This window comes from Colobus angolensis, unplaced genomic scaffold, assembly GCF_000951035.1.
Source record: "Colobus angolensis palliatus isolate OR3802 unplaced genomic scaffold, Cang.pa_1.0 Scaffold176, whole genome shotgun sequence".
Classification (NCBI taxonomy): domain Eukaryota; kingdom Metazoa; phylum Chordata; class Mammalia; order Primates; family Cercopithecidae; genus Colobus; species Colobus angolensis.
Window position 1 is genome coordinate 3,855,825 of NW_012114888.1, and position 18,861 is coordinate 3,874,685.

The 18,861-nt window shown below is 49.2% G+C and overlaps 2 protein-coding genes across 3 annotated transcripts in view; both read left to right on the forward strand.

Annotated features, from left to right (window-relative positions):
- CDK16 (cyclin-dependent kinase 16) overlaps nucleotides 1-10,809 on the forward strand; it is a 12,067-nt gene extending 1,258 nt beyond the window's left edge. Inside the window, exons 1-16 of one of the 2 annotated variants that reach the window (XM_011938707.1) lie at nucleotides 3,841-4,128; nucleotides 4,367-4,574; nucleotides 5,197-5,330; nucleotides 5,430-5,555; nucleotides 5,646-5,702; nucleotides 5,800-5,914; nucleotides 6,577-6,671; nucleotides 6,769-6,831; nucleotides 7,083-7,206; nucleotides 7,390-7,510; nucleotides 7,619-7,716; nucleotides 7,799-7,904; nucleotides 7,986-8,028; nucleotides 8,185-8,275; nucleotides 9,376-9,453; nucleotides 9,538-10,809. In XM_011938707.1, coding sequence (XP_011794097.1) covers nucleotides 3,928-4,128; nucleotides 4,367-4,574; nucleotides 5,197-5,330; nucleotides 5,430-5,555; nucleotides 5,646-5,702; nucleotides 5,800-5,914; nucleotides 6,577-6,671; nucleotides 6,769-6,831; nucleotides 7,083-7,206; nucleotides 7,390-7,510; nucleotides 7,619-7,716; nucleotides 7,799-7,904; nucleotides 7,986-8,028; nucleotides 8,185-8,275; nucleotides 9,376-9,453; nucleotides 9,538-9,575 — 1,698 coding nt within the window. In that variant the 5' untranslated portion in view covers nucleotides 3,841-3,927 and the 3' untranslated portion in view covers nucleotides 9,576-10,809. Of the gene's footprint in view, nucleotides 1-3,840; nucleotides 4,129-4,366; nucleotides 4,575-5,196; nucleotides 5,331-5,429; nucleotides 5,556-5,645; nucleotides 5,703-5,799; nucleotides 5,915-6,576; nucleotides 6,672-6,768; nucleotides 6,832-7,082; nucleotides 7,207-7,389; nucleotides 7,511-7,618; nucleotides 7,717-7,798; nucleotides 7,905-7,985; nucleotides 8,029-8,184; nucleotides 8,276-9,375; nucleotides 9,454-9,537 lie in introns of those variants that run through there. The other variant, XM_011938708.1, reaches the window with a different exon arrangement.
- Nucleotides 10,810-13,350: 2,541 nt separating this feature from the next.
- USP11 (ubiquitin specific peptidase 11) overlaps nucleotides 13,351-18,861 on the forward strand; it is a 16,289-nt gene continuing 10,778 nt past the window's right edge. Inside the window, 1 exon segment of the mRNA XM_011938709.1 lies at nucleotides 13,351-13,982. Within this exon segment, the coding sequence (XP_011794099.1) occupies nucleotides 13,678-13,982 (305 nt within the window). The 5' untranslated portion in view covers nucleotides 13,351-13,677.

The following is an 18,861-nucleotide window of genomic DNA, read 5'->3' on the forward strand; positions in this document are numbered from 1 at the left end:
CCTTCAGAACCCACCCCGGGCGGTGCCCAGGGGTCTGGGCTGCCGGGCTGGCAGGTGCCCCCACCCCCGGCAAATTTCCCAGAATGCACCGGGGCGGGGGTCATTTGGGGCCTCCCTGACCTTGGCCCCGCCCTGGGCCCGTCCTGGGAGCTGGGGTGGGAAGTGCTGTGGGTGCTAATGGGGGTCAAAGGACCAAAGGGTGTGGAAATGGGTGACAATGGGGTGAAGGACTGGGGGTGGGTTGCTAATGGGGGTCGGAGCATGTGGCAGTAAGCCTCATGCCAATAAGCCGTGTAAGGTTCAAGGCCCCGTGTGTGCTTGTGGAAGGAGGGCGGGGTGCGGAGCGGGTGAGGGACCCGAGGGTGTATAACGGGGGGTGTCGAGGAAGTTCCAAGACATGCTCATAGGGGTTATGTCCGCGGAGAGGCCCGGTGTGTGTTCATGGGGGACAGGGTGGCACAGGTACCAGAACGTGTGCTGATGGGGGTCAGGGCTCTGAGGCCTGGCGTGTGGCAGTGAGGCCCGAGATGCTGTTAATGCTGCGTGTCTGTCCCTGGGGCCTGCGGTGTGTGAGAATGCAGTGTGTGCTTTTGGAGGGCAGGTAGTTGAAGGACTCGAGTGAGGCGTGTGTGCCAGTGGGGATCATGGCTGTAGAGCGTGTATGCCTGTGGCCTCGAAGGTCTGGGTAGTTTGGGACCCAGTATATGCTAATGAGGGCAGAATGGAGGAAGGACTGTGGAAGACCTGAGCCTGGCCTAAGGGAGATGAGAATTGTGTGTCTACCTGGGCCCGGGAAGGGGTGGTGGGGAAGGAAGTGTTTTAGCACCTTCAGAGGCTCAGTGGACGAAGAGTCAAGGTGATGTGAGGTGTGAGTGTGTCCATGGACACAGGGAATGTGAGTCTCGAGGGCACACTAGGAAGGAGCAGGGTAATATAAGAAGTTCTGGTGGTTGCTAATGTGGGTTTAGAGCCATAGAGGCTCTTCAATGTGTGCCATTGGGAGAGTCAGCTGTGTAAAGTCTGGAATATGCTAATAAGCATCAGAACCTTGCAAAGATTGTGCCCTTGTGTCCGCAGAGGACCAGAGTATGTTGAGGTTCCAGGGGGTGCTACTTGGGAGTAGGGCTGCAGAGGGGATCTAGTGTGTAATAAGGGGGATCAGGGCTTTCATGAAGGGATCTAAGTGTGAACCAACAGGGATTATATCTGTGGAGGGGTCGGAGCAGAGAGCAATAGAGGACAGGAATGTGTGATGATCTCGGTGTGCTAAAGTGGATTACAGCTAGGGAGGGCTGAAGTGTGTGCTAATGGGAGTCAGGGCTGAATGGAGACCTGTGTGCACTAATGAGGGTCAGGCCATGGTAGAACAGTGTGTTCTTGTGTCCCTGGGGAATAGGGCTGAGTAAGGGTTCAGAGTGTACTAACGGGGAGGCAGGACTGTGTGTGAGGCCCAGCGTGTGCTAATAGAAATCAGGCCTGAGTAAAGACTCAGTTTGTGCTGACCGAGGGGACAGGACAGTGGAAGGACTGGAATGTGTGTTAAGATGGTCATAGCTGTGAAGGGGCCTGAGTGTGGGTAACACCGGCTAGAGATCTTTCTGTAAGGTTCACTTTATGTTAACAGCATTCAGAGCAGCATGAAGAAGGTCCAGTGAGTGCTAATGTGGGTCAGCTATAGAGTACCCCAAGTGCATGTTAATAGAGGTCAGAATCATGTAAGGGGAACAATATGTTAATGAGGGGAATCAGTGCTATGGAGAAGGTAACAAGAAGCCAGGCCAGGGAGGGGCCCAAGAATGTGGTGGCAAGAGTTACTTAGAGGAGGCTGAGTGTGTGCTGACAGAGTTCAGGGCGGTATGTTATGTGTTAGGGCTTTGAATGCTGATGGGTATATGAGATAATAGCAGGTAAGATGTAGTGAGGCCTCCTTGAGGGTCTAGCGTGTATTAATGGGGATCAGGACATAGAGTGCGATGACCAGGTCCTTAGTGGTTGGTGTGGTGAGTATCCTTGAGTATGAGAGTAGTCTTGAGGATGGGTGTGTGTCTTTGGGGATCAGGAAGGGTCAGGCAGGACATGTGCCCTTTTTGGGGTGAGCTTTTATGTCCAGTTTCTTGCTCCCTCCTTCACTTTTTTGAAATCTAAAAAGCTCAGTCAACTGAAATGATATTTAAAAGTTTCCTTGAGTATAAATGTTCAATTATCTCTGTTCACAGGGGCTTGCCTGAGCCCCCCCCAATCCCTCTTTCTGGGAGTGTCATGTGATATACAGATTTTACACCCCATCTTCCTAAAATCCCAAGAAACTGAACTCCAGAGCATGTCCAGCCCTTGGGGTTTCCAGTTAGAGGTCATGGACCCATGGCTCCTCCTGGCTCCCTCCCCATCCTCCATTCAGCCCTACTTCCAGTCTTCCCCCAGCCCCTCCCCTGCTCCCTGTCGCAACATGCAAAGCAACTGGGCATCTGTGCCATATGGGGACACAAGGTTGTCTTTGGGAGCTGGCCATGCTTTACCTTCCTCGCCTTAGGCCCAGTATTCAGCCTCCCAGGTCAGGATGTTTTGTCATTATCCTGGGTTCTCCATGGATGGACCTCATCCTGTATCTGAGGTGTTTCTGCTAGGGTGGCCCCTACCCCTCCTGGGGATAGTGAGTTCAGCCAGGTGGGGGTGGGAACTGCTGGGGGAAGCACCTGATCTCAAGGTAGCAGATGACCCATTTCTCTCCTCAAATCCAGCCCCAGTCTCATCCTCGACCTCCTATCTAGCTCTACTTCCCTTGGGCCCGGGGCCATCTTAGGCCCTGCTGTGAGTCCAGATGGTTCCTGGGCCAGGTCTTTCCCCCTCCTTGCTGGCCCAGAGCCCAAGAGGAAGCAGAAGACGGCTGGCCTAAGCCTTTTGGTGGCCCCATTCCCTTCAACAATCCATCTAGGTCATCTTCCTGTCGATGCCAGCATCCCTGGGCTACCTTGTTTAGGGTTGTTCAATGAATAGCAGGGACTCATCACCTCAGCAGAGGTTGGTCCTAGGCCCTCGGCCCCCTGATTCACTTATGTCTGCCATAAGCACTTTTTGAGCATCTACTCTATGTCAGTCACTATTCCAGGTCCTCAGGATATAGCCGTGACCTAAACACAGAAATCTACCCTGGCGGAGCTGATCTTCTAGTTGTGGCAGTGAGGAGATAGACAGTAAAGACTAAAGAAACCAATAAGTAGTTGGTGTCATTTCTGAGGAAGTAATGAGTGCTGGGGGGATAACTGGCAAGGTAAGGGAGCTCGGGATGGTTGAGATTTTAAACAGGGTTATTCATGGAGGCCTCATGAAAAGGTGACTTTTGAGCAATGGCCTGAAGGGAGAGGGGAGTAAGCCATTTCGAAATTTAGGGGAAGGGTGTTCCAAGGTACCAGGAACAGCCAGTGTGAAGGCCCCGAGGTGGGATTCTGCTGGGTGTGGCTGCAGAACAGCAAGTAGGAATGGTGGCGGGGCGGTTAGGGGGGGTGGGGGGTGGGCAGAGAGGTAATAGGGCCAAATGAGGTAAAGAAAGACCTGTGGGCCACATTGAGGACTGGGGCGTGTATTTGGGGTGATGGGAAACGTAGTACATTCTTGAGTAGAGGAGAAATGTGACCTGGCTTGTAAAAGTCTAGATTGGACCCTAGGGGTCCTAACCTGATCAAACCTTTCTGGCAGTCTTGAGAACAGCTGGTATACACTGAGACCCCCCACTCCACACAATCCCACCCAGTGGGTGGGTCTGGGCAGGACACCCTGACACAGACTCCCCCCACCCCCACCCACCTGGGTAGATGAATGGGATGATGCAGTGGTTGTCATGACGATGAGTGCTAGAGAAGTCAGGAGGAGGGTCCCTGTGGCCACAGGGAATAATCCGCCTTGGCCTTTGAGGGTGGTGCCAGGGGAACTATGCCACTCTATGGGCATGCTCGAGGCCATGTCACCCATCCTTCAGTTCTCGGCACACGCCCTGGCCGACCCATGGCTGGGCCCATCACTGCAGCTGTACCTGAGAAGTTCTGCTCCTACAGTGGGGCTTTTCCCCTAGAGGCCAACAATCCATCGTTTGGGCCCTTGCCCTCAATCAGCCAGCTAAATCTGAGAACTCAGGTGGGCTACTTAGGAGCAGGGTCCCAGTGGGGCTGGCTCTGTGGGTGGGCAGGTACTTACAAAGATCCCGGTCCATGTTGGGTTTCCAGAAATCCTGTGGCTTTGGGGTCCATATTGGTTGAGCGAGCACTGACAAGTTCATGTCAGTGCTCCCTGCTAGACTGTGGGCTTTAGGGGACCCATGGTGATCAAGCAAATGCTAATATGAGACCCATTTCCATCCTTGTCCCTTGCTCAGATCGCCATGGATCGGATGAAGAAGATCAAACGGCAGCTGTCAATGACACTCCGAGGTGGCCGAGGCATAGACAAGACCAATGGTGCCCCTGAGCAGATAGGCCTGGATGAGAGTGGTGGTGGTGGCGGCAGTGACCCTGGAGAGGCCCCCACACGTGCTGCTCCTGGGGAACTTCGTTCTGCACGGGGCCCACTCAGCTCTGCACCAGGTGGGTCCACTGGCTACCCCCTCTCCCATATGACCCCAGGCTGCTTCCCAGGTGTTGCCTCGTGGCCACATTCCTCATTTTCCTCTCAATTTTCTGCCCTTTCTCTGCCCCCCATGTGCTCTCTTCTCCGCCTTCCCTCCCATCTTCTCTCAACACCCTCGGTCTATCTGTCCATCTGCGCTCCTCTCCTTGCCTTTCTGCCCAGGCCCCGTTGTAGGGGGGCAGAGGGTGCCTTGCCTGTCACAGTTGCCCCAAGGCTCCCTCTGCCCTTCTGCCCTCTGTGATGGCCTCCTCAGGCCTCTGGTACCTGCCTGCCCCGGGCCTGCCTTCCCAGGACCCTTGGCTTCCCCTGCCACCACCTAACTACCAGCCCTGAGCTCAGCTTTCCCTTGGAAGGAAGGGTTCCACCAGGTGACTTTTGCCTCCCCACCCCCCAGTTGAACCTGTCCTAGATGTACCTGAGCTTTCCTGGGCCCTATCACCCTCTCCCCGAGGGATTCCAGGTTTCCTCTGGGGGCCATGTGCACACATGTGTGATGATGGAATATGTCTCATGGGGGAGGGGGGTGTCCTGTGGTTTCTGACCCCACCTGGCCTGCCCTACCCCTCTCCCTGCCACCAGAGATTGTGCACGAGGACTTGAAGATGGGGTCTGATGGGGAGAGTGACCAGGCTTCAGCCACTTCCTCGGATGAGGTGCAGTCTCCAGTGAGAGTGCGCATGCGCAACCATCCCCCACGCAAGATCTCCACTGAGGTGCTTGACCCAGTCTGGATGGTGGAGGAGCTGGAAAAGGGGGTTGGACCTGGGGAGGTGGAACTCATGATCCTGTTTCTCGCTCGCCTTACCTGCTAGGACATCAACAAGCGCCTGTCGCTACCAGCTGACATCCGGCTACCTGAGGGCTACCTGGAGAAGCTGACCCTCAATAGCCCCATCTTTGACAAGCCCCTCAGCCGCCGCCTCCGTCGTGTCAGCCTAGTAAGCACCTTCTGTTCCTGTCCTCTCCTTTTTCTCCTCCTCTCCCAGACCCTTCTGAACTTGCTTCAACCTGCCTCATTTGTCCCACAGTCTGAGATTGGCTTTGGGAAACTGGAGACCTACATTAAGCTGGACAAGCTGGGCGAGGTGAGAGGCAGCTAGGAGGCCCATGGTGGGGATGAAGGTCAGTGGGAACTCCTGGAATCTCATAGCACCTCTCCTGTCACACTTCCTCACATTCCAGGGTACCTATGCCACCGTCTACAAAGGCAAAAGCAAGCTCACAGACAACCTTGTGGCACTCAAGGAGATCAGACTGGAACATGAAGAGGGGGCACCCTGCACCGCCATCCGGGAAGGTACACACCCCCATCCCATCTGCCCCAGGCTTCCCCAACTCACCCCTGGTGCACACACTCCATAATGAGAACAAAGACTGGTTCTGGGACCCCCCACAAAACACTCTGGCTTTCATGGGAATGCCTGTCACCCACATATCCAGGTAATAATCAGGGTAACCAGGAATCTGTTCCCATTTGGATAAAAGGTGGATGAATTGCAAACCAGGGTTTGGTTCCGAGAACACCCCTGAAAGTGCTCACCAATTTATTTACTGTAACAATTTCTAGTCAGAGTATCACATGGAATGAATTTGAATTGCACTGAAATTAAGTATGCAAATTCAATTTCACATGATGCTGCAGGCCTGTGTACTGAGGGTTGGAGCCAGGCCCCTTCCCAGAAACCAAAAACAGGTTGTGAAAATCTAGTGTCACATGAGCCTGGGGCTGCAATCCCAGGTTCTTGCTCCATACTCTCCTCTGAGTCTTACTTTCCACATCTGCAACATGGAGACACAACTTACATGAGGTGGGTTAGAGCTGGTGGCTCCGAGGCATTACCCTGAACTGTCTGGAGAAAGAAAGAAAACCTGGGCTTGTCCCTTTCTAGTCCTTGTCCTCACCTCTGTCCTGAGGATAGGACCCTGACTCTTCCTGTCCCACTCCCATGCTTCCTGCAGTGTCCCTGCTCAAGGACCTCAAACACGCCAACATCGTTACGCTACATGATATTATCCACACGGAGAAGTCCCTCACCCTTGTCTTTGAGTACCTGGTAAGGTTGGGTGGCACTGGGTCCTGGGGGAGGTGGGGAGAAGGCCAGGAGCCGTAGGAAGTAACCCTCATTCCTGTACCACCTCTTCTTTCCTCAGGACAAGGACCTGAAGCAGTACCTGGATGACTGTGGGAACATCATCAACATGCACAATGTGAAAGTGGGTGTGGGGCAGGCAGCAGGGGCACAAGGGGGCCCCCAGTCACCCACTCCAACCCACAAATCTCCCAGAAATGGACTTTTCCCTTTGGCTTTTTTTGCTAGGAGCCCTTGGAGGGCACTGGGACCCTGTCCTCTATTGTGTGACAAGGCTCTGGGCCTGGTGTCTGTGTTTGGGAGGGGAGCAGTGCCTGCTGGGGGTCGGGCTAGTGGATAGTCTTTGATCTCTGCCTGCCATTCCTGGGTCCCCAGCTGTTCCTGTTCCAGCTGCTCCGTGGCCTGGCCTACTGCCACCGGCAGAAGGTGCTACACCGAGACCTCAAGCCCCAGAACCTGCTCATCAACGAGAGGGGAGAGCTCAAGCTGGCTGACTTTGGTACCACTGGCCTCCCCCTTCTTCTCATTGGCTCACCAGCCTCCTACTTTCCCATGACCACTTAGTCTCACTTCCCTTCAGCCTTCCCAGATTTTGCCTAGGACACCCTCAGTCTCAACTGCACTCTCCCCCAGACTTTGCCCATGACCCCCTCACTCTAACTGTCCTTTGTCTGATTTCCAGGCCTGGCCCGAGCCAAGTCAATCCCAACAAAGACATACTCCAATGAGGTGGTGACACTGTGGTACCGGCCCCCTGACATCCTGCTCGGGTCCACGGACTACTCCACTCAGATTGACATGTGGTAAGGACAGGTGGAAGTGTGGCAGGGGCCACGTGGTAAAGGGGGTGGCTTGGTCACAACAGCCGCCCAGTCAGCTGCCTCTCTATTCACTGTGCCCTCCCTGCCCAGGGGTGTGGGCTGCATCTTCTATGAGATGGCCACAGGCCGGCCCCTTTTCCCGGGCTCCACGGTGGAGGAACAGCTACACTTCATCTTCCGCATCTTAGGTGAGGAGGCATGGGCCCTAGACGCTGTGGAGACACAGAGAGGACCTGTGAGATGTTTGGGGTAACTCCTCTTCCCTACTAGGAACCCCAACTGAGGAGACGTGGCCAGGCATCCTGTCCAATGAGGAGTTCAAGACATACAACTACCCCAAGTACCGAGCCGAGGCCCTTTTGAGCCACGCACCCCGGTGAGGCTGGTGGGTGGGTGGACGTTAGGGGCCAGAGTGTCCAAACTCATTTTAAAGCAGGTCTCTTTGTCCTTGTGGCAGACTTGATAGCGACGGGGCCGACCTCCTCACCAAGCTGTTGCAGGTGAGACCACCTTGGGTCAGCCTTGGGGGTATGGGATTCCAGGTGTGGGGAAACAGGGACCCCCGCCTCAAACCAGGGGGCAGGGTCTGAGGTGGGCAGAGAGACCTACTTGTTGAAGATAATCAATACTATCCCCCTCCCCCCACCCCCACTCAGTTTGAGGGTCGAAATCGGATCTCCGCAGAAGATGCCATGAAACATCCATTCTTCCTCAGTTTGGGGGAGCGGATCCACAAACTTCCTGACAGTGAGTGGAGCTGGGGAATGAACCGGCCAGTGTGGGGACTGGGAAGCAGAACTGCTGGGGCCAGCTGGCGGGTTGTGTAGGATTCTGGCTATGCTACTCTAAGTGGTGGGGGGGCATCTTGTTCACAGGTGTGATGGGTTGTATTTGTTATGAAAACATTTTTTAGTTTTCAGTTCCTTTTACCTTTCATGAAAAATTTAAAACATACATAAAAATATATGCAATAGCATTTTACCTTTTTTAAAGTACACATTTCCTTACATGCGCTAAAAAATGCACAAATCGTAAGTATACTATACAATGAATTTTCATAAATGAAACGTATCCTTGTAACTAGCACAAAAGTCAAGAAACAGAATGTTAAAAGCTTCCCACCCCCAGCTCCCTTGCATCTCCTTCAGTTATTCCCAGCCCCTCCCCAAAGGGTGACCACTGTTTTGACCTCTAACAGCAAGGATAAGTTTTTTTCTCTCCTTGTACTTTATAGAAATAGAATCACATGTGATGTTCTCTTTTTCTATCTGGCTTTTAAAAACTTTTTAATATAGATATTTTCAAATATATGTATTTATATATTAGTCAAAATAATATGATGAGTCCCTAAGTACTCCAATAAGTCATCAATTCATGGTCAATCTGGTTTTATCTATATTCTCTCTGATTATTTTGAATCACATCCAATCTCAGACATCATAGCATTCATCCCTAAATAATTTCAGCATATACCTATAAAAGATTTTTTTTCAAACAACATTATTATCAAACCTACAAAAAACATTTGCTCACTTTCCCCATCTCCCCACTGGATTAATACATAAAGCAAACCCCAAACACCACCCATCACCTAGACTTAACCAGTGGTAACTGCAATACTATAATCCACTTGACAAAATTAATAATAATTTCTTTGTGTCATGTAATAGTCCATATTTTATCTTCCCTGGTTGTAGCTGGTTTGTGTATGGAATTGTTTGACAGCTGAAGGTCAAGCCTCTCAGAGAAGGGGCAGCGTTTTCTAATTCTTCCAGTGGGGTCATATGGGGCTGATCCTGAATGACCTCATGGGTCATCCCCCACTTCTATGTCTCCCCCATCTGTAGCTACTTCCATATTTGCACTAAAGGAGATTCAGCTACAAAAGGAGGCCAGCCTTCGGTCTTCGTCGATGCCTGACTCAGGTAGGTAAGCCCCTTGTCTTCCCCCCCACCCTACCCACCTACCTGCTTACCACCAACCGCCATCTGCTCTGCTTTCCCCCACAGGCAGGCCAGCTTTCCGCGTGGTGGACACCGAATTCTAAGCCACAGACCGAGGCCCCAGCAGGCAGCGGCTGGAGGGATGCCACACCCCTCACAGGGCAGCCCCCAACTACATCTTCCCTGCTTACTCTGCCTACCTGCCTGAGCCATGTTCACCTGCCCACTTGTCCCTTGCTGCCTGTCCAAACACCCGACCATTGGCCTGTCAACCCACCCATTGGCCTGTCTGCTGGGTGCTAACAAAGCTCTCATCACTCCTTCACTTGGTCTGTCTGTCTGTCTGTCTGTCTCTATCTTGGTAGTTGCCGGTGGACAGCATGGCCGTGCCAGCCTCCCACACTGAGGCCAGGCCTACCCCTCATCATACCATCCCCCAGGACCACTACCCCACGGCCAGCCAGGGGTCCAGAGCTAGCTCAGGCTGGGAATCTCGACTCAGACAAGATGGTGACAATGCCTTGAGTCTGAGGCATCCCCTGCCTGCTTTCCTGCCTGCCCCACCTGCCTCATATTGTGTGGGCCTTTTTTTGTTTGTTTCATTCATTGTTTTTTTTTAATTATTTTAAATGAGGTTTTCATTTTTTTAAATGCAATATCTCTGTATACAGATTGGCTGGGCCCCACCCCCTGCGTGTGGCCCTCCCACAGTATTTTGTGCAATGAAGCCCTGCTCCCAGCCTTTCAGAGACAGGGGGACAGCCCCTGTTTGGAACCCTGATCATCACCAGACCCTGGGATCGGCTATGGGAAAGCATGCCACGGCCACTCGCCTTCCTACCCCCGCCTGCCATCCCTAGCTGCAGGAGGATCTGGGGACTACCAGAGACTCTGGGAAATGGACAAGGTGGGGGGCCCCACTCTTTCTCTCCTGCAGTCCCATAGCTGGGGCCTCCTTCCTTCTCAGGGTCTCCCCAGCTCAGCCCTCTTGCTCCCATCCCACTCGGTGCTGTTGGGTAGGGGCCCTGCCAGGAACTGACCAGCTCAGCAAGGAGCCATAGTGTGCATATGTGCACAAGCAGGGTTGGGGGAGGGAGTTGTGAGGGGTTGTGCCCAGGTGTTGCCCCCTATCTCCTGGGGTGGGTGAGGCAGGGCAGGGACAGTCTCCAGGGTCAGTCCCTGGATGGGTGGTTACCTCCCCTTCCTCCACCCTAAGCCCTGGGGCCCTGAAATGGGGTGGGAGGGCAGGGGTGGGAGCCCTCCTAGTGGGTTTGGGGGGTTGGGTTCCTGAATGCACCATAATCGCTGTATGAAATATTAAAAAGTCTAAAGTGAAAAGCCTGCTTGCAAATCCCTGTAGGGGTAGAGGGTGGCCAAGCTGGGGTGATTACCGGGACCTTGGAGAATTCATACCTGATCACTACTGTCTATGAAAACACTGGGAGTGGACCAGGGACACGTCACAACTATGAAAAAGGCATCTGAGGTATTGCACATGTAACAGTAGAATATGGAGTTGAAGCAGGTAGGGCAGGCTGAATGGTGTTGATGGGCTGAGAAGCAGAAAGGGGAGTTAGATTTGCCCAGGAATGTGAGAAAGCCTGATAAGAGGGTGGAGACAGGGGAGTGGAGAGATGATGTTTGAAAGACACTGGAAGGCCCAACAGAACCATGGATGGGAAGATGAGGCAAAGGCCCAGTATGACCACCACAGCATCTGACTAGGAAACCATGAAGAGGAGGGAATCTTGACAGTAAAGGGTAGATTGTGGACCACTGAGTAGGTAGAGAAATCCTTAACCTGGAAATTTCAATTATTAGTGTCCAGGAAGTAACAGAAACCATGGGCATGGGTGAGAGAGTTTGCAAGAGGCCAGGGATCAATGACACAACCTGGGATTTGCTCTCAGGTATGAGGATAGTTGAGACTTTTATTTCCTTTGTCCTGTGAGTTCCAGCCCCAGTCCCACCATCTTGGGCAAAGCCAAGGATTGTTTTCCAAGCAGAAGAGGTGGGGTGAGCAGGGCCAGGCAAATACTGCAAGTAATGGCAAGCCTAATTAAGTGGCCGTTTACTAAAGCCCAGTGGTGGGGGCCCATGGACTTCTAATCACTCTACTGTGTTTTGTTTGTTTTTTGAGACAGTCTCTGTCGCCCAGGCTGGAATGTAGTGGCACAATCTCGGCTCACTGCAACCTTTGCCTCCTGGGTTCAAGCGATTCTCCTGCCTCAGCCTCTGAGTAGCTGGGATTACAGGCATGCGCCACCACACCCAGCTAATTTTTGTATTTTTAGTAAAGATGGGGTTTCACCATATTGACCAGGTTGGTTTCGAACTCCTGACCTCAAGTGATCCACCCGCCTTGGCCTCCCAAAGTGCTGGGATTACAGGCTTGAGCCACCAAGGCTAGCCTCTACTGTGTCTTTGTAAGCACTTTAGTGATGTTTCAGCTTGCAGCCTCATGGTGCCATGATGACTGCCATGTCCCCAGAGGTGGAAAAGCAAGCAGGGAAAACAAAACACCTTTCTTACCTGCCTGTTTTCTTTTAATGGCTGGAACTTCCACAAGCTCCTCAGCAGACTTCCGGTGCCATTTCTTGGCTAGAATCAGATGACATGGCCACTTCTGGCAGCAACGGAGGATGGGAAAAGGAGGGCCTTGCAAAGGGGGACATGATTGCCAGGGTGGATTTAAAAGGATTAGAATTCACCCAACTGCTCTGGGAAGTGGTAGGGTCACTGGTGTGGGCAGAGGTTGGCCTCTGGAAGGTGAAAAAGTGGTCTAGGGCTGGAAGTCTCTTGGATTTACCTGGCTGCCCAGATAAATGGGGAGGGGGAGTCTGCAGAGGGGTAATGGGGAGAATCCATTCAGAGAATCTGACAAGATTGAACTGGGCTTAAAGAGCAGCTATCTGCCATGTGTCTGACTCAACTCAAATGCCACTTTCTTTGGGGACCCTTAACTGAAAGGGCTGCTCCCTTACCTCACCCAGAGCTTACAAAACTGACCCCTCATCTATGCCAGGTCTGGGCTGGGGGCTGGAATCAGAGTAATAAAGACACAATTCCTGCCCCGCAGAGGTTAACTGAAAATAGGTAAATTATGAGATTGTGAGGGGGAAGGGAGGTTCTAAATTAAAGTCATCACCAACAGGGCTGGCAGCCCTGGCAGAGAAAGGAATAGCATAGCCTAGTGCAGTGGTTCTCAACCAGAGACATTTTTCCCCCAAAGGACATTTGGTAATGTCTGGAAACACTTGGTTGTCCTGAGGGCTACTACTTGGTATCTAGTAGGTAGAGGCCAGGGATGCTGCTGCACATCCTGCAATGCCCACAATAAAGAAATGACAGTGCTGAGGTTGAGAGACCCTGGCTTAGTGCAAGGCTTCTCAAACTCTGGGCCTCGGGATTCCTTTATGTTCTTAAAAAGTTTAAGACATTCAAAAGAGTTCTTGTTTATGTCATACAGCCTCTGGATTCAGAAGCCTCTGGATAATTACACTGTACACCCCGAGAGAATGAGAGTGAAAAAGTATTGTGAAAATAGTTTTCATTTTGTGAACCCCCAAGAGGAGTTTTGGACCGGTAGACAGGCTGGGACCACACGGTTGGAGAATGTTTGACCTGGTGTTTAAGGTCACAGCTCTGGAACTAGATTTCTTAAGTTGAAACTGCAGCTCCACCACTTATTAGCTGAGGGACGTTTCTGGTACTCAAGAGTCCAGTTGTTACCCAGGGGTGATAAGGACAGTACCTGCTGCCTGAGGCTACTATTTTAGTCCAACAAAGCACTTAAACTGGGCGGACAGTTAGCTTAGTTATGATTGCTATGACTCCAACAAACATAGGGCCTGGGGCTAACTTGCCTTCAACACCTTGTCTAGTGAATAAATCTAGTTCAGAAAGAGAAACAATGACCCGCTGGCCTAGGTGGGTCTCTGGAGGTGGAAATCTCTTTTGCATTGGGTTTTGATGATTAAGGGTAGTACAATGAAGGGCATTCTGATCAGGCTAACAAAAACGCTGCTCCCAGGGTAGGAGTCCTCGCCCACCTCGGGAACCTCAGCCTCCACTTTCCATGCCACCTGTGCCCTAACTCTACAGGGTGTTGGAACCCCACAAGGCACTTTTGTCTTTCTTGGTTTCCACTGAAGATTTTACCCCACCTAGACCTTCGACGCGTCTGTGCGCGGGGCCATTTCCAATATGGCAGTAGCCCCGCGACTGTTCGGGGGGCTCTGCTTCCGTTTCCGGGACCAAAATCCGGAAGTGGCTGTTGAGGGGCGTCTTCCAATCTCGCACAGCTGCGTTGGCTGTAGAGGAGAACGGACAGCGATGGCGACGGTCGCAGAAAATCCAGCTGCTGCTGCGGCGGCTGTGGCGGCGGCGGTGGCGGTGGCTGAGGATAGAGAGCCACAGCGCGAGGAGCTGCCAGGCCTAGACAGCCAGTGGCGCCAGATAGAAAACGGCGAGAGTGGGCGAGAACGTCCACTGCGGGCCGGCGAAAGCTGGTGAGGCTGGGCTGCGGTGAAGCCTCGGCAGAGGGGACGGTGGGGGCATTGACAACCGCTGGAGATTCGGCGGCCGAGGGCCCCGGGAAAGCTGCTGCGGGGTGCGGGGGCGGGGGAGTGGCCGTCGGGACAGCGGGCTAAAGGGGCGGGGAAGTGCCTTTGAATGAATCGCAACGTCTGGAAAAGGGGCGGGGCCTGTGTGGTGCAGTCTGACGCCTGAGAACAAAATGGGGTTTGTTGTGATGAGACCGGTTTCAGCCCTGGAGGTGGGGCCGGGCCTTGCGTAGTGAAACTGCGTAGGAACCTGGGAAGAAGGTGGGTTCTGCGACATAAGGCGGGGGCGCGGCCTGCGCTGCGTAATGCAACTTTGGGGGGCGGGGAGCGGTCTCCGATTGCTCCGGGGCGGCTGGGAACGAGGCGAGCTTTGTGACGTCAGCAGAAGAGCGGGGCGGAGCCGAACGGTCCGAGGGAGGGAGCGGCGACCTGCGTGGGGGAGGAGCCTGGAGCCTGGGAACGAGGTTAGGTTGCTGACGTGAGCCCAGGGGCGTGCTCTGAGGCCGAGGGATGACAGTGGAGGGGAGGTGGTGCCTATAAGGCAGAAAATGGCGCCTGCGAATAAGCAAAGTTTATAACGCGCAGAGGTTTTTTATTCTGGCAGAAGCCTTCCCGAGTGGAGAGAACGTGCAGGTGATTAGCACGGGAGGGGCCTTCCATGTTCAATTGATTTTCTGTCTTGGTACTGTTTTGTTTTTAGAATCAAGAAAATGTCGTTTTTTAAAAAACCGGTAATTTTGATAAATCGGCTTGTTTTACTGATTTCTTACCAAACAGTGCTTCTTTAGATTTACTGCTTCTGGGTTCATTTTATTTCTGGCCGAGTTGCATCTGGTTTTTTAATTGTGAAATACGTAAGACCTAAGAAGATTATATAAAACATTTACGCAGCCCGGATTGACGAACATCCTTTTAAAATAAACGGCTACACTCTTCAAAAATGTCACGGTCGTGAAAGACAAAGGCTGAAGAACTGTTCTAAATTGAAGGAATTAATGCGATTTAACGAGTCATGATAACTAAATGCACCATGTGATCCTCGATTGGATCCTGGAACAGAAAAAAAATAAATTATTTTAAAAATCAATTTTTCATCATAAGATTATTTTTGTCTTTTACTGTAAAAGGCAATGGAAACATCGGTGAAATTTTATTAAAGTGGGTAGATATTAGTACTACTAATTTCTTAGTTGTGATCATTGTGGCATGAAAAATAATACCCTTGTTTATAGGAAATGCTGAAAAATTTAGGTGATAAGAACTCATTGTGTAAGCAGTTTATTCTCAAATGCCTGAAAAATTCGCATATATAAATTTATATATGGTGAGGGGAAAGGGGAAATTGGGGAGATGTTGGTCAAAGGATACAACATTTCAGTTAGATAAGAAGAATAAGTTCAGATCTATTGTACAACTATAGTTAATAAATTCATTGTACACTTGAAAATTGCTGAGAGATTTTACATGTTCTACCACCCCCCAGAAAATTGATAAGTATGTGAGGTAATGGATGTGTTAATTGCCTTGACTTAGTCATTCCACAATGTATACATAAGTCATAACTTCATGCTGTACACCATAAATATATACCATTTTTGTCCATTTTAAAATAAATAAAAATACCAAAAAAGAATGCATGTAAAGAAACAACGATTGAGCAAATGGGTAAAATATTAGATTTGGAGGATCTGGATGTAGGACATGTGGGAATTCTCTGTATTATTTTTGCCATTTTTCTCAATCTATTTCAAAGTTTAAAAATTAAATAATAATTAAATAAAAACGTGTGAATTCACCACCCAGGTTAAGATTCAGAACACTATCTTGAGAAATCCTTCTTTGCCCCTCCCAGATGGAAATTCCCCTCCTTGCTCCATGGGAAACTTATCCTGAATTTTGAGTTAACAGTCTCTTCCTTTTCTTTAATGTTTGACCACAACTGTATGCATCCCTAAGTAGTATGTATTGTCTAAGCTTTCACTTTATACATATATGAAATATATATATAAAATTCTACTGGATGCATACTGTGAGCCCTTCTCTTCCTGTCGGGTGATACATGGTATCCACATGACATCATTGGTGATGTTAACCTTGATCACTTGGTTATGGTAGTGTTGGCCAGGTTTCTCAACTGTAAAAGTACCATTTTCCTCTTTACATATGCAATGAATGTTTTTAAAATATGTATCATGTCCAACGATTCCTCAAAATACTCCTAACAGCTTCCCATCTCTTGCAACGTAGATGCTAAAATCCTTACAATGAATTGTAAGGCTTTATGAAGCTGGTCTCCAGCTTTTATTCTGAGGTCTTCCCAGATCTCTCCTCTGATTACGCACTCCCTCTCTGTCTCCATCCAGGCCGGCCATATTGGACTCTTGCTGTTCCTCAAACACATCTAACCTTAGGGCTTTTTCGAGTGAGGTTTACTCACTACAGAGTTCTTTAATAACCACACCAGTGAAATGCATATCTCTGTTACTGGGGAGATGAGTTGAGATTTTCCAGAGCGGGAATACAAACCCAAGCCGTGTTTTTCTGCCATTACGTCATACCTTTCCTGCAAGAAAAAGTCTCATTTCATCCTGAGAATAAACAAAATAACCACAATGTTTTATAACCCATTTGAAGATGTTCAAAAGGGCCTTGAGGCTTTGGTCCTTGCCTCTTCCTACCTTTGTGGCCTTGTGATTGTGTCACTGGTAGATAGGACATTACATCCTGTCATCCTTGACAATACCCTTTAAAATTACCCGGCCAGTACTAGGTTTTCTTTTGGGATGATGAAATATTTTGGAACTAGGGAGAGGTTGTGGTTATACAACATTGTAAATGTTCTAAATGCCACTGAATTGTTCACTTTAAGATGGTTAATGTTATGTTATGTGAATTTCACCTCATTAAAAAAATTACCACACAAGTGTTGGTTCAGTATTGAAGCCGGTTTGTCTCTGCTGTCATGGGTATTATCATGAAGCATTTTTGCTGAACTCCGCTTTGTTAATGCTTCTCTATTTATATAAGAGCAAAGCATCTCAAGGTTCTTTATTGCTGTCCATTTTCCATTTTATAGGGGTTTGCTGAAGTGGCCAGGATATATGTGCTTATAAAGCATTTTGAAATCATGGACTAACCCCACATCATATATCTTGTATCAGTATTAATATTTGCACCTTCTGTCTTTTGTCAGCTGTTAGATTTGGGTGAGCGTAGTTAATTAATTTGGTAATCACAACTGATTTAATTTCTGGGAGAAGCTTATATTTTAAGGCAAATTCAGATCTGTAATAATATAGCCTCCTTGGAAATTTTCACTTTTTCCTTTTGTGGGGTGAACCATCTTCAAACACAAATCAGACACAAGAGAAAACTAGAAGACAGAAAATAAAGAATTGTTTAGTAACTTTTTTCCATAAGCACATATTTCATATCATTTCAACAAATTTGAGGAAGCACAAATAAACTTAAGTGACTTTAGCAAGATCAGTTGTACCTGTATATACTGGCAACAAGAAACTAGAAAATTAAATTGTATTATACCGTTTATGATAGGATCTAAAAAATTGAATTACCCAGCTGTAAATATAATAATTTGGGTGTTATTGGTACAGACCATGATACCTTTGTTGGGACTGCCACCTGGCCTGACAGAGATTGTGAGACATCCTGATTTCAGAGATGTTACAATGATTTTTTTAAAGTGTCTTTGACTTGAAGCAATATGGTAATAATATTCTGTGAAAAATTATGTAAAACGTCAGTCCCTCATGAAATCTATAGAAATTCAGCCTGTGGCCAGGTCTGGAAGTTTTGCTTACCACTGTACAGAGTGATTTTAATGTTAATTTTTGTTCAAAATCTGCTCTTAAAAGGAAGTTGAGCAATTCCTACCTTTGCATTGGAAGGTACTGTTAACTATAGCTTTACTGAACAAATTAATTTCATAGACTGGATATGGAGGCAAGTAAAGCCACAAAGCGTGGATGGTGGTGTGTGTGGTGCAGGGTTGGGTTTGAGCACTGAGCCACCGGCACAGAAGGATTTGTTTCCCTGGTGTGAGTGATATGGCAGGGTCTGTGGGGGTCAGTGCAGCAAAAAAACAAACAAAACCAACAAAAAACTCACAGAAATGTTTGCCTATCCAGGTGACTTGTGACTATTCCAAGATTTATCTGTCCCTCCATCCTCCCACCTCTCTGATCCTTTCATGAACAAGGGAAAGTTGACATTTTAAAGAATCACGTTAATGAGGTTAAATTGGGAGAATCACTTGAACCCGGGAGGCAGAAGTCACAGTGAGCTGAGATTGTGCCACTGCACTCCAGCCTGGGTGACAGAGCAAGACTCTGTCTCAAAAAATTATGATAATAATAGGTTAAATTGCTGGAAAACCAACCAATATAATGTTATATGTATTTCATTAAATTTGGTTATTTTTTAAAAGGCATTTATTTGAGGCTGCTCAATATTTGGGATAGCCTTTTATGTGTCAGAAATGCCATAGTAGAACAGGTGTATGTGTTTGTGTGTGTTCAGGCAGGAGGAGGTTTATGTCTGTGAGCTTTTATGTCCAAGCCCTGAAGTCCAAGCTGTCAGAATAATGACAGCTAAAATTCATTTAGCACTTACTGTATGTCAAGTATTTTCCACACTTCAGGATTTCTCACAAAGGCAGATTTCAATATAGTTCTAAATGGTTATCCTAATAGTACATATAAGTTTCACCTTTAAAAGAGAGCTAGTTGAACTGTATACTGAAAAATGGTTGATGGTAAGTTTTATGTTACGTGTTTTTATCACAGTTTTTTTTTTTTTTTTTTTT